Source organism: Ipomoea triloba, chromosome 2, assembly GCF_003576645.1.
Source record: "Ipomoea triloba cultivar NCNSP0323 chromosome 2, ASM357664v1".
In the NCBI taxonomy this organism is placed as follows: domain Eukaryota; kingdom Viridiplantae; phylum Streptophyta; class Magnoliopsida; order Solanales; family Convolvulaceae; genus Ipomoea; species Ipomoea triloba.
This window is the reverse complement of record NC_044917.1, coordinates 26460189-26473508: the sequence shown is the minus strand read 5'-3', so window position 1 is coordinate 26473508 and position 13320 is coordinate 26460189. Positions and strand designations below refer to the sequence as shown.

Here is a 13320-nt window from a genome sequence, read left to right as displayed (position 1 = left end):
GGCTCGAACCTCCAACCTCTCGGCTGTAGGTAGAGCACTCTTACCACTTGGGCTGTCCTTACGGACACTTAAAGCTTTAGTTGACGCACCTTAAGTACACAAATCACACACCTTACAAAGGAAAAACTCGCACCTAAGCAACCGTACAATCACACCTAAGAAAGTCAACCGCACAGGAACCCATTTCTATGAGTTAATGCCATATGCGGTCCTCTGAGTATAGTGATTTAGCCACGTTTAGTCCTAAACTTTCAAATTACCACCTATGGTCCTTCGACTTTCAAATTGTTACTATCTGTGGTATATGGTTACCACTCATGGTCCTTCAATTTTCAAAATTTAACCATTCATGGTCTTCTTGTAAGGGTCATGAGTGGTTAAAATTTGATAGTTGAAGGACCATGTGTGGTTAAAACTTGATAGTTGAAGGACCTTGGGTGGTTAACTTGGATCACCGATGGTAACAATTTGAAAGTCAAAGGACCACATGTGATAATTTGGAAGTTTAGGACTAAACGTGGCTAAACCACTATACTCGGAGGACCTTAGTAGGTATTAACTCTCATTTCTATATATATGTATGTATAGGGGTCAGCTTCCTGTGTGGGCAGTGCTTTCTGTGCAGTCATTCACCATTAGGTACCCATAAATGCACCCTAAGATGCGGTGTAGTGCATTTTTGGTATGTGGTGCATTTTGTAGTTAGTGCATTACATTGTGGTGCATTACGGGAAGTATTGTTCGCATATGATTATATTAAGAGAGTGTTTGGTTCGCACATGGAATCAGAATCGGAATGGGTATCAAATACTTGGTAATGGTGTAGTAATGGGTTTTGGTGAAAGTATTTTGCATGTTTGGTAGTATGGTGGAATGAGAATGATTATTAATAGTTGGGAAAGCGGAGGAGGAAGGGAAATGAAACTCTTATTTTATTAGGGGATGAATTTTGCAATTAATGACATAATCAAAACCGATAGTAGTATTCTAAAAACCTGTCAACCAAACAATAACAATAACAATGATTTTGATACTAATTCCTGATAGTTAAACCTGTCAACCAAACACACCCTAAAATAATTTTAAAGTAATAAATAAATAAAACAACACACGTAATCTATTTTATATTAAAATGATTAATATTAACTTAGTTTTCATGTTTATATTAAGAATATTTAGTTATTACTTTTTATTTTATATATATATATATATATATATATATATATATATATATATATATATTGTCTTTATGTGTTTTTTATAAAAATATGTTTGTCTAGATAAATATATAAATGTGATGGTGTAAATCTAAACAGGGGTACAGATTTACACCATGTATGTTTGATTGTGTACGTAGTGTATAGCGTGTGTATACATGAATGTAGGAAGAGGAGGAAGGAGAGCCATGGTTTCTTCCCTGATGAACTCTCATGGAAGCAGAAAGAAGGACTGGCTTAGAGGAATACTCAATAGCCAAGAGTGAATCTTAGATGATATAACAAGGGAGGGTCTGGTCCTTTAATTTATATAGAAATAAGACTTGACCCTTCAGGAATATAATATTCTCCAAATGTCACTTGCCCCTTAATAATTTTTAAGGGATACTCGACCTTTTAGGGATACAATAATACACATACAGCAGTCCTCGAGGATATTTACCCGTCACAAGTTCCCACTTCTTGAATCTGCGAAAGTCGTCAGGTTCGAGAAGTAAAATGTGTTCCCGACGACGGCCAACTTGTTGCGAGCAGTCTCCCCGGTCTGAATGCCTTGATAGTCCGTGATGAACCCCTCAAGTCTGAGTTGAGCATGAGGGACATGATTTATGTTGGTTGCCTCGTTAAAAAACCTTAGGCTAAGAAAAATCCAGTGGAAAAAAAACTAGCTAAGGGAGAAAGAGCATAACCAAAAACGTAATCATTAAGGACTATAAGGGATTGTCTTGGTTGTTCATGCAGCTTGATCAGCTTCTCCCAGTTGAAACTCTAGTGGTTCTTCAAGTCCAGTGAGCTTTTCAGAACTTCATTTCCACGGGTATGGACTAGATATCTTCCTGCAAAAAGTGAGATAAAAAATACAAATGTGCATGTAATGCATGCCTATCCTAATATGCACATCCTAAGTTAGTTCCTAACTCTATTTCTATAACTAAAAATGAACCCCTCACTCCGAGGGATACCTAATGACTTAAGCACCACTTTGGGGTTGTGCGCGCACCCAAAGCCATTGCCTCACCGAACATTTTTTTTCCTCTTTTTTTATTTTTTATTTTTTATTTTTATTAAGGTGTCATGACGAGGCATGTGCACACCCCAAACGAAAATTCGTTCAAGTCGAACAAAACCCCAAACTAAAATTCGTGCAGGTCGAACAAAACCCCAAACAAAAATTCGTGCAGGTCGAACAAAATCCCAAATTTGATTAATATAGTATTTAATTATGTAAATTATTTTGATTAAGTAATGTATTAACAAATTTTATCCATATATTTTTTTTCACCAAATTTGTAGTGGTCATAATATAAGCTGGGGGTTGAGGGTCATGAGGGATAGTTAACTGCTGTAGAGAAGATAAAAAGATTAGAACACAGAAGGGAAGCAAAAATGGAGCAGAATGGCAAAGAACACAAGGAAAATCCACGCAGTACTCAACCTGGAAACCTTGTTATAGCCGCCGGTGATGATAACCTAAAGGACATCTTTCACCAAATCAGAACTTCCAAAACCCCAGTAAGTATATATTCTTTCCCTCAACTTTTGAATTTTATCCATCTTTTTTGTATATCTGCATATGCATGTGTGTCTGCCCACAGATTCAGATAACCCTAGATGCATAAATGTGCTGAATTCCAATTTCGAAAACTGTTATTGCAGGCCGTTATTAACTATGGCGCATCTTGGTATGTTCTGAACTTCCATAAAGCTTATTATATGTGCTTTGCTTTCAATGCTAAAATCAAAGCTTTAGTTGAACTTGAATTTAGATGAATTCTGCTAGAAAGATCTAAAATGAAGTTTGTTTAGAGGAAAGTGAAGATAATTTGTTCGTTCTCTTCTTTAGAACAATGTTTTATACTGGCCTTGACCTGATTTGTTGAAGGTAGGTTTTTTTTTTCACAATTTTTTGTTGTGTAAATATGTTATAAGATCATTTTAAAAGTGCTAATTGCTCTGTCCTCTGGGGATAACTCCTTGACTATGGATATCCAATCTGAATTTTATGTCTGAAATTGGGACATTTTTCCAATGCTTAATGATTCTGCTTTGGAGTTAGTATATCCATTGAATTTGCACCTCCACCACCTGGTCTGTGGTGGGTTGTGCCGGTGTGGAGTGGAGTGATATGGCCTCAACTTTGACCTTCAAAATGAATTAGGAGTTTGGTCGCGGTTGGCTTTCTTGGTTTGAGCTAGTTAGCTATGGATAACCTAGATTGGTTTATCTTCTTGTGATCCTTTGCCGATCTATTGGCCTTCTTGGTTTGAGTCAATCAGCTATGGACAATCTAAGCTGGTTTACCTCCTTGTGATCTGTTGTCAGTTAGGGTCACAAGACGGCGTTTACCTAGTGCACACCCTCTATAGTAGCTGTGGGTTTCCCTCGACACTCAAAAAAAAACAAAACTTGAATATGGGCTGTCTGCAATCTGGATTTTTCTCTCAATTTGAAAAATTCTTCTGATGGCTGGTGATTTGCAATGGAGTATTTCCTATGAGCTTGCACCTCACCTCCTAGTTTTCTTGTGGTTTGAGGAGTGAACGAGTGATGTGGCCTCGTTAAACTAGACTCTCAAAATATGTTAGGAGTTTAACATTGATTGCACATCCCGCTCTATAAATCTTTGAACACAGATATCCTGTTTGAATTTCTTGGTCTAAAATGGTGATTTCTTCTTATGTTTATAGTGATCCCAAACTCCCCCCTTTGTTTCAAAAGTACAGACAGCTTGAAAGAACAAGGAAACAATTTTAAGCTGATTGTCTGCTAATTATCTGCACTGAAATAAGCCACTTTCATCATTTTCAGGTGTGGTGTTTGCAGCCAGATGCTTCCCGCATTCTCTGAGTTGAGTAACAAGTTCTCTAAACTCTCGTTCGTGTATGCTGATATCGATGCTTGTCCAGAGACTACTCTGAACATCCGGTACACGCCAACTTTTCATTTCTATCGAGATGGCGAGAGGGTTGATGAGATGTTCGGTGCAGGAGAAGAGAGACTGCATGACAGGCTATGGTTGCACTCTTAGAGGGGAAAGCAGTCTGTCATTCAGTGTTAGAAAAACACCATAGATGTACTATTGCTGTTATCAACTACTGTAATCCGCCATGTTTTTTCTCTTATCAAAATTTAAAAGCAAAATCTGGAGTCTGAAAGGTGTTTGCCAAATGGCTGAGAGCTGATTAAGTTAGTTGGGTTAACTAGTTTGACTGTTAGTATTAGTTGGTTGTAAAAGAAAATGTTTGGTAAATTAATTGTTCACTTTTAATTTGCACTGTACAAACAAAATTGTAATTTTAATTTCAAAGATTTTTCAATCCTTCCTACCCACCCACCCACCCCTTCTCGTAACGCCTCCACCTTATATACTATCGAATGTTCGTACGCTCGCAGAAAGCTAAGGTTTTTCAGTAGAAGAAAGAGGAAGGAGGGAGTTATGCACCAGAAATTACAAATTAAAGTGCATATCTTCCCTCTAAATTACAAAGTGTTCACCTTTTGTTTAAGTTCACCTCCTAGCATTCTCGGAAGAAAGAATCAATTTTAAAAAAAATGTGTATTACACAAACCTTGCATTTTTCGTGTCATGACGTGGAGACCTCACAAATAGCTTATTCTCTAGAATTAAAAATAAATAAATAAATAAATAAATAAATAAAATGAGGAAGTATATGCAAAAGAAATCATTTCATTTGCGAAAATAAGCTAGTATATGCAAAAGTTGCCAAGAAAATTCACTTGCAAGTATATGCAAAAGAAACCCTTTGACAAGAAAATTCACTTGTGTTAATTAGTTGCCAAGTACAACTCTCCAACGTTAAGAAACACAACAATCCATTAGTTGATCCAAATTGAAAAGTATATGCAAAAGAAATATAAATTGCTCTATCTTTATTGGATTAGGAGAAAAACTGGCACGGATTACCAAAAGGTATGCACATATTTGAACAAATGAGGAAGTGATATGCAGAGTGCATCAACTTAGAGATAATACTACATTAGAATCATTTCATTATAATATGCATCTAAATTTATTTTTTCTTTTTAGTATTATTGACTCTGTTACAATGTAATATCAGAGTTACAATGCATCTAAATTTTTTTAGAGTTACAATTTACAGTATGCTTTTAAACATAATTGATCTGAGAATGAAATTAAAAAGTTATGTAATTGTTGGAATTACAGTTTGTGTAGGGTGCTTATAGTATTAACGCTTCTGGAAATGGAATATCTTCATGCAGAAAGCAAACATGAGAGCAAAGAACAGAACAAATGCAGAGAGAATGGCTGCAGTTTCTCCCAAAAAATCACGTCTGTAACCAAAATAGGTTCTCAAGAAGGTCTCCACCGTGTCAGATGTCTCCAAAACATCCTGAACATCTCCGAACTGGGAAGCCACCAATCCGTACAGCGTCCAAGCAACAGGTGAGAGCAGAAAATTCCATCTCCACCACACCGGAGCATGCTGTCATGATATGATATATATGCAAGAAACTGTCATATATATATATATATATATATATATATATATATATGTTCTTGGGGGCCGGGGATAAACTAACAGATCGAAATGAAGAAGGGGGTTGAGAGAGAGAGAGAGCGAGCGAGCTAGCTTACAGGCCGTGGAATCAAGAAGCCAGAGAAGAGGTTCCATATCCCGAACGAAGCAGTTGCCACAATGGATGCAATGTCCACATTTGGAGTCATGGCCACTGCCATCATGCCCAGGAAAGTGGAGTACAAGAATGTCAAGAACATAATGAAAAGGTACCACAAAAACTTCTCGGCTTTCCACTCGAGTCCAATCATGGAATACACTATGGCGCCGTATACAACTGCTTGCATCAGAATATATGGGAGCTCAATCACAATCTGCATACCAGACTAGAATCAGAAAACAGCATGCATGCATATATATGGTTGCTGATATGATCGAGAATATAATACTGTTTTTTGGAGTTAATTCAGATGTAATTTACCATTGCAAAGGCGAAAGGCATGGTGGAATACATCCCTGCAGCTCTTTCTCTGTAAAATACTGTTCTTTCTACTACAACTACTTGTTCAACAGTGAATGCATTTAGAGTACCGATAAAGAGAACAGCTGCATACATGGAACCCATGGCATTGAACAAGTCCTGTGCCCTACTCCTGTAAATCGGGATGAGGAATTGAAGTGGCACTGATGAGAACTAAGCGCGGTTGGTTGGTTGGTTTTGAACTAATTATAAGCGTGAAGTTGAAGATTAACTAACTAACTACCTCTTTCCACCAAGATCCCAGAACATAGTACCAAACAGCAATGCAATAACAGTAGTGAAAAGGGCTCTAATTGCAGTGTACGACGTGTTGTGCCAGTAGGACCATCGTTGTTTCTGTAGGCATGCTTTGAATTGAGTCAAGAAAGGCCGTGAGTACTGAGTTGGAAAACTTACTGGTACAGTTGTGATTTTCTGTACATCTCATTGAAATTTATCCCCAGAGCCTCTTCTTTTTCACGCGTTGTATTTTCCAGAACCCATGTTGCAGGATTATAACCATTTCTTATCTTGCTGATGCCTTCAATGCTCTAGATGCAGGGGAAAAACTACTCCATATGAATAAGTTCTTATTGAAGAAAAAAGACAGTAAAAATGCCTTGCCAGAGAACTACCTCAAAATAAGCTATTAAATGGGAAGAATGATGCCCCAGTGGGCCAACATAAATTTCCTGCCCTCCTAGTGTCATTAGGAGCAACTGCATTATTAATCCATTAATACAATTTTACTGTATATTGATTGAGGTGAAAAAAGTGTATGTGTCTGAGCAGGAGGAGGAATTACAATTACTTACCTCATCAAAAGCCTCAAATATGTCGATGCTTGGCTGATGGATTGTGCACACAATTGTTCTACCAGTGTCAACAATGTTCCGAACTGTCCTCATAACTATTGCAGCTGCCCTTGCATCAAGACCTGAGGTTGGCTCATCCATGAAGATGATAGAAGGATTAGCCACCAATTCAACCGCGATGGTCAGCCTTTTCCGTTGTCCAGTTGATAGACCATTCACCCCAGGTAACCCAACCAGCGCTTCTCTCAAAGAGGTAAGTTCAACCAACTCCATCACCTCCTTGATGAACAACTATTACCATTCGCCATGAAAAGCAAGAAACAGATGAAATTTTGTTATTTGCACTCAAGTTTCAGAAAAAAAGTTAGACAACTCTTAGCTTGTTGAACACAAGCCAACAGGCAGGCCTGAAATGAGTGTCCCAACATTTATAGCTTATACACTAACCTTTCTAGTTTCAGAAGTTACTTCTGATGGTAAGCGGAGCCAAGCTGAAAAAATCAAGGATTCATACACTGTAAGGTGAGGAGAGTGGATGTCGTTTTGTTCACAGTATCCAGAAATGCGAGCAAATGTTTTCTGCTTCTTTGTGAAGCCAGATATCGTAATGCTCCCTTCAATATATCCACCGGTTTTCCTCCCAGCCAGGACATCCATCAGCGTCGTTTTACCTGCACCACTAACACCCATGAGAGCTGTCAGAACACCAGGCCTGAAAGCCCCGCTTACACCTTTCAAAAGCTCAAGACGATTATCCTCAACTCCCTGAATCTTCATCTCCTGTAGATTCAATAAAGTTAATGTTAGAATGCTTCAACTATACAAACATACTTTACATTTACTGGCAGTAATATTACCTGTGGCATGTCTACAGAATATTTAATTTCATTAAATGCAATGGAGTGTGGCTCAAATGGGAGGATCATCCCATGCTTTCTGTTACTGATCCCTGTCATACCAGGATGGAGGCAAAGGTTTTAAGAAGATCAACCCAAAAGCATAAATATTTGTGAATTAGAGCTTAGCTTACCATCAGATACTTTCTGACCAACTGAGTTATCGGATACCTGAATGGATCCTCCATTGCTCACATCATGTTCATTGCTATGTGATTCTGCTGAGATATTGGCACGAGATTGTGCCAGTGCTGCAAATGATATTACACAAACTATCAATATTAGCTATTATGGTTCTGTTGGTTAACTAAAGAAAGCTAAGGTAGAAATACTTTACGTCTTAGTTTTGCCAGAGCTAGAGCATAAACGAAGAATGAAAAAATTGTGAATCCAATCAGTGCCCCTACTCCAAGCCAGTACCAGTACGCCTCGGGGAAAAGCCCACGATACTTGAGTACTAGAACACCAAATGGTTCTGATGAAAACGGAAGGACCTTTGATACATTAATGTAAATGCATGTGTAAGCTACTCTTTCAGAAATACAACACCACTAAAAGATGAGAGATGAAGGTGGAAAAACTAAAGCCCATGATCAAGTATAGAGAGAGTGGGAGAAATGCTCACAGTATTCCAACTTTTTCCAAGGAATTCATTTACTGCAATAGCATTTTGAGCATACATCAAAGGTGATATCCAATAACCCCAGATCCACCATTTCTTCACATCATCTGGAAGAACAATGAATAGACTTATAATAAAAAAGGCTGAGGAGTAAAGAATAAAATACTTCCTTCCATAACATTTTTCATTTTTGTAGCAATACCTCGTGACAAGATAAAGCCACCCAATGCAAAAAGCACAAGCATTATGAATGAACCAACTACAAATGCATTAGTCATACTCCTGCCTACTACTGCAGCGGATCTAAATAACAAGGATGCAAGTTGTCTGAAAATTACAATTAAAAGCCACATTTTGAGTAACCTGCATTCGAAAAGACAAATGGTTATTGCATTGAATTTGATAACTGGTGCAACACAGTTAGTTAATTAATCATGGATCCTCTCACCTTCCAACATTTGGATCATAACCAATGACATAATATGTGGAGAATACCCAGACAGAAACTTCAATAAATGTCATGGGAATCCTGAGGATCCATGTAGGTATAGCATAGGCCCAGGCGGGATAAAATAGAAGGTCCCTTTGCTTGTAGAAAATAGGAAGCCTAAAAATAGTAGGGGCTAACTCTTGTAATGCACTAAACATGAAGACAGAAAGGGTAAAGAACAGGGAGCTCATGTAAATCTGTGCACCAATTGGTGAGTTTCGTTCCATATTGGTCCTTATGAACAGTGTCATTGTAATCAATGCCATTAGCACCACCTAAAAGAATAAAAGCAATGAGTAAACTATAAAATTCCAAAAGTAAAGATGGAAAAACACACAAGATAGGAGGAATAAGCCAAAAAAAAAAAAAAAGTTATGTACCCACCCAAGCAATTTCAAATATATGAAGAACACAGTTTCTCTTCATCAGCAGAACTTCTCTGGAAAAACAAGATTTCAAGAGCTCCATCTTACTAACTCCATATGTTTTGGTAGTTAAAGCAGCGGGGTGACTTCTACTCTTTTGAAATGGAGTTGCAAGCTCATCTCCTAAGTTGCGGCCAATGTGAAAAGATTGAAATGCTTCAGAAAATTCATTTATGGTCACGAATCTGTAAGGCTTGTCCTTATGGATCCAATACTGCATTTGATCTTTCCTTGATGTTACCTGCAATCAAAGAGTAATAGGCTCAGTGCAGCTGTTTCTTCTTTTATACCTGCCAACACTACTTTCACTTACTTCTTGCAAGAAATCAGCCACTCCTTTTCTTTCTGGACATCTGAACCCCAGGCATTCAAAAAATTCAAGCACACAATTACATGGACCCTGATAGACGATCTGGCCTTCAGATATGAGAATAATATCATCAAACAGATCATAACACTCAGGTGCAGGCTGGAGAAGAGCAATCACTGCAGTTCCATGGAGAATGTGTACATAATGTTTGATAGATTTTAGAATTTGGAAAGTAGTTGAACTGTCTAAACCAGTTGATATTTCATCCATCAACAAAACATTTGCTGGTCCAACAAGCATTTCACCTATAATGCGGTCGGTCACTGAGCTTGTTAGAATACCTCAATACTGAATAGAAGTATTTAAAATTTTAACCCTCACCCCCACCAAAAAAAGAAAAAAAAAAAAAAAACATACCTGCAGTAAGCCTCTTTCGTTCTCCTCCTGACATACCACGTAACAATTCATTTCCTACAATTGTGTCCTCACAGCCTTCAAGCCCCAAAACCTAAAAATTTAAATTAGTAGAAGATAATTAGGTAACTTCATAGATATGCTTCAATTAGAAAAAGAAATTATAATTCCGACCTTGATGATGTAGTCTACCATTACATTTGCTTTCTGACCATCTGTTGCAGCTGCCTGAAGCATTGCACCAATGACTTTAATGACTAGAGAAATCTTGTCACTGGTTTGAATATAAAAAACCACATACTGAACGAAGAATTATATTAACAAGAAAATACATGAAATGCCCTATATCAGATACTCCATTGGAAATTCAGAAAGACAAGTGGAAAACACTACCATATTCCAAGGGTCAAGGGTCTTAAATGATTAGCTTAGCAACTTATTCATTTGAAATATATACATATAGACTCTTCATAGTGGTGCTTCCGTATCTAAGTGCTCGTATCCAAGACGAAGGCAACTTGTTGCATTTCATTACATATTTTGATCTCTTTATTGGACCAAAAAAAAAAGTACAAATAGAAAGAACAAAACCGAAAAATAAGGTAACTTCTTTGTCACCTTCATAAAAATATCTACATCAGGATCAGGCCTAATATTTGCTGCTTTTTCTCTTCTAGATAATTCTGCTAACATTTCTGCAACAAAGAAATAGAGAGCACCAAAGATTAGTGTTGCCAATATTATGGAATATGGTCTGAATTTAACAAAAACAGAAAATTTGTTAAATAAATTCAGTACAGTGATTCATGCTAACCATATCTGGAGCCAACACCTTGGCATCTTGCAGAAAAGGCCAGGGTTTCTCGGGCAGTCATTTCTGGAATATGGAGGTCATGCTGGCTGATGTAAGCAGCAGTTCTCATGGGTACAAATTCATTCATTTCATGCCCATTGTAAGAAACTCTTCCAGAACACTAACAATCAAAAAGAAAGTATTGATAATAGATTCTAATCCAGAAACTTGCAGGGATTTTTTTTTTTTCAAATACTACTAGAGAAGCAATACAGGGCAAGTTGTTCTTTACTTCCAAACTAGGATCAAGTTGCCCTGCCAATGCCAGCAGAAGGCTCGTTTTCCCTGAACTTGGAGGCCCTAAGAGCAGTGTCATTCTGAAAGGCATCCAATAAGTAAATAATAGATAACTAAACTTTACCGGCTCAAGCAAACACCAAAATTACCAGAAAAAACACAAGTTGATGATAAAACTCAGTCTGCACTAGTACCTGCCAGGCTTGATGATTCCACTAACATCACGAAGAATAGAATTGTGTTTTTTGCTTGTAGGCAGGTAGAGATAGCTCAATAGCCCCTGTTCAAAGGGATAGCAATGTTAAAATGTGAAACAAAAGAACAACAAGCTTGCCTGCAGATGAAAAGCTGGTAATGCAGAAATGCCTACAAATCTATCTATCTACATGAGTTACCTCCAGTATATTTAAGCAAAAGTTTGTCACAGAAGGCAAAGCTCTTTTTCCTACATAAGCTTCAGCACCCACATTTAAATGCTCAAATCTGACCTCAACTTTAGGAATATCAATTGCAACCCTGGCAAAGTAAAAGATGTATGTAAATCACAGAGTTCACCAAAACTATATATGCTAGTATCAGTTAATATATCCATCCAAAGATGAATCATGATATTGTCTTAAAAGAAGAGAAAGTATTAAATACATGTATATATGGCAAAATATACTCTGTCTTTCACTTCATTATCTCTTTCCACATAAGGAATGGATGTCTGTCATACCTTTCCATGCGATCCTTAAGTTTCAATAGGAAAGTCTCATTATCTCTTTCTGCAACTTTTATCAACCTCTCAAGGATTTTTTTCTTTTCTTCATATCCAATGTTGTTTATATCAACTTCAAAGGTCTCTCCTCTTAATCCAGTCATCAACCCCTTCTTCAAGCGGTCAAAGGTTGGAACACTCTGAAGTGCAGCCCACTTCAGTGCTGCTTCATCATCTTCCTGCCGGGACGACTTTGCAAAAGCATCCGTCGCATTGGTCCATAAGGACGAACTGTTTATTCTAAAGCTTCCGCTTCTTCGACGAGAATCATTAATCTCCATTGCAACTTAAGAACAGAAAAAACAATATATAGATTCAGTTCATGCCTATAACAGAAAAATGAAATAAGATTCATTCTTTTTATAACAACTTACAAGTATATATGTACTAATTAAGCTAGCTAGCTAGGGTTCATATTGCAAGGCTGAGTGTAGTCCACCTACAGTTAGGTGCATTCATTGCATAGAGTAGGACTTCACCAGAAATTCATGCCGTGTGTCCATAGATTTCCTTGTCATCTTCATCACCTTAAAGAGAGAATGTGCAATTACCTGATGTTTGACAAGAAAATGACAACAACAAGTGTGAGAAGGTATGAAAATTGCAATGACACATGAAACAATTCCCAGTTAAACATTGAAATATTTTTTAAAAAAAATGTTTATACAGCGTTTCATATCCTTTTAGCATCGAGAACTTACAGAAAGATTCATTGTCATATTATCAAACACCTTGTACGACCTTCCAGCTAAAGCTTTACTGTACATGATCGATTGGAGAGCCATAATCAAAGCCACCGTACTCGAAATATTTTACCATAGTTTTTCTTTTTCGGAAATTACTTTTCTTGTTGACGACATTAATGCAGTAGTTGTTCATTATGAAGTGGCGGCAAATTTGATTCTCACACATGTGAGCTCAGGGGATAAAAGTATTATTATTATTATTTTTTTTGTTAAAGAAACCGCATTCAAAAGACTCGTACGACTGGTCTTTTATAACAGCACGTTTGGTTCACGGAATGAATTTGGAGCGAATATGAATACTATTTGGAATGGAATATGTAAGGAATAGGACATGAATTGTATTCTGTTGTTTGGTTCGTCGAAGGAATAGACTTTAGGAATTGTATTCTAATGTTTGGTTGGTTAAAATAATAGAAATGAAATAGGTTTTAAAGACATAAATACATTTATACAAAATAATAATAATAATAATAAATATAATAATAATAATAATAACAATAATAATAGTAATAATAA

At 37.1% G+C, this 13320-nt stretch overlaps 1 protein-coding gene and 1 pseudogene across 1 annotated transcript; one reads left to right on the top strand and one right to left on the bottom strand.

The window, feature by feature from the left end:
* Positions 1–2551: 2551 nt before the first annotated feature.
* LOC116009849 (thioredoxin-like 3-3) lies at positions 2552–4534 on the top strand. Its single transcript, XM_031249006.1, has 3 exons — positions 2552–2729; positions 2874–2899; positions 4026–4534. The coding sequence occupies exons 1-3, from the start codon at positions 2604–2606 to the stop codon at positions 4243–4245; spliced, it is 372 nt and encodes a 123-aa protein (XP_031104866.1). The 5' UTR covers positions 2552–2603; the 3' UTR covers positions 4246–4534.
* Positions 4535–5224: 690 nt separating this feature from the next.
* LOC116009848 lies at positions 5225–12872 on the bottom strand (annotated as a pseudogene).
* Positions 12873–13320: the final 448 nt, after the last annotated feature.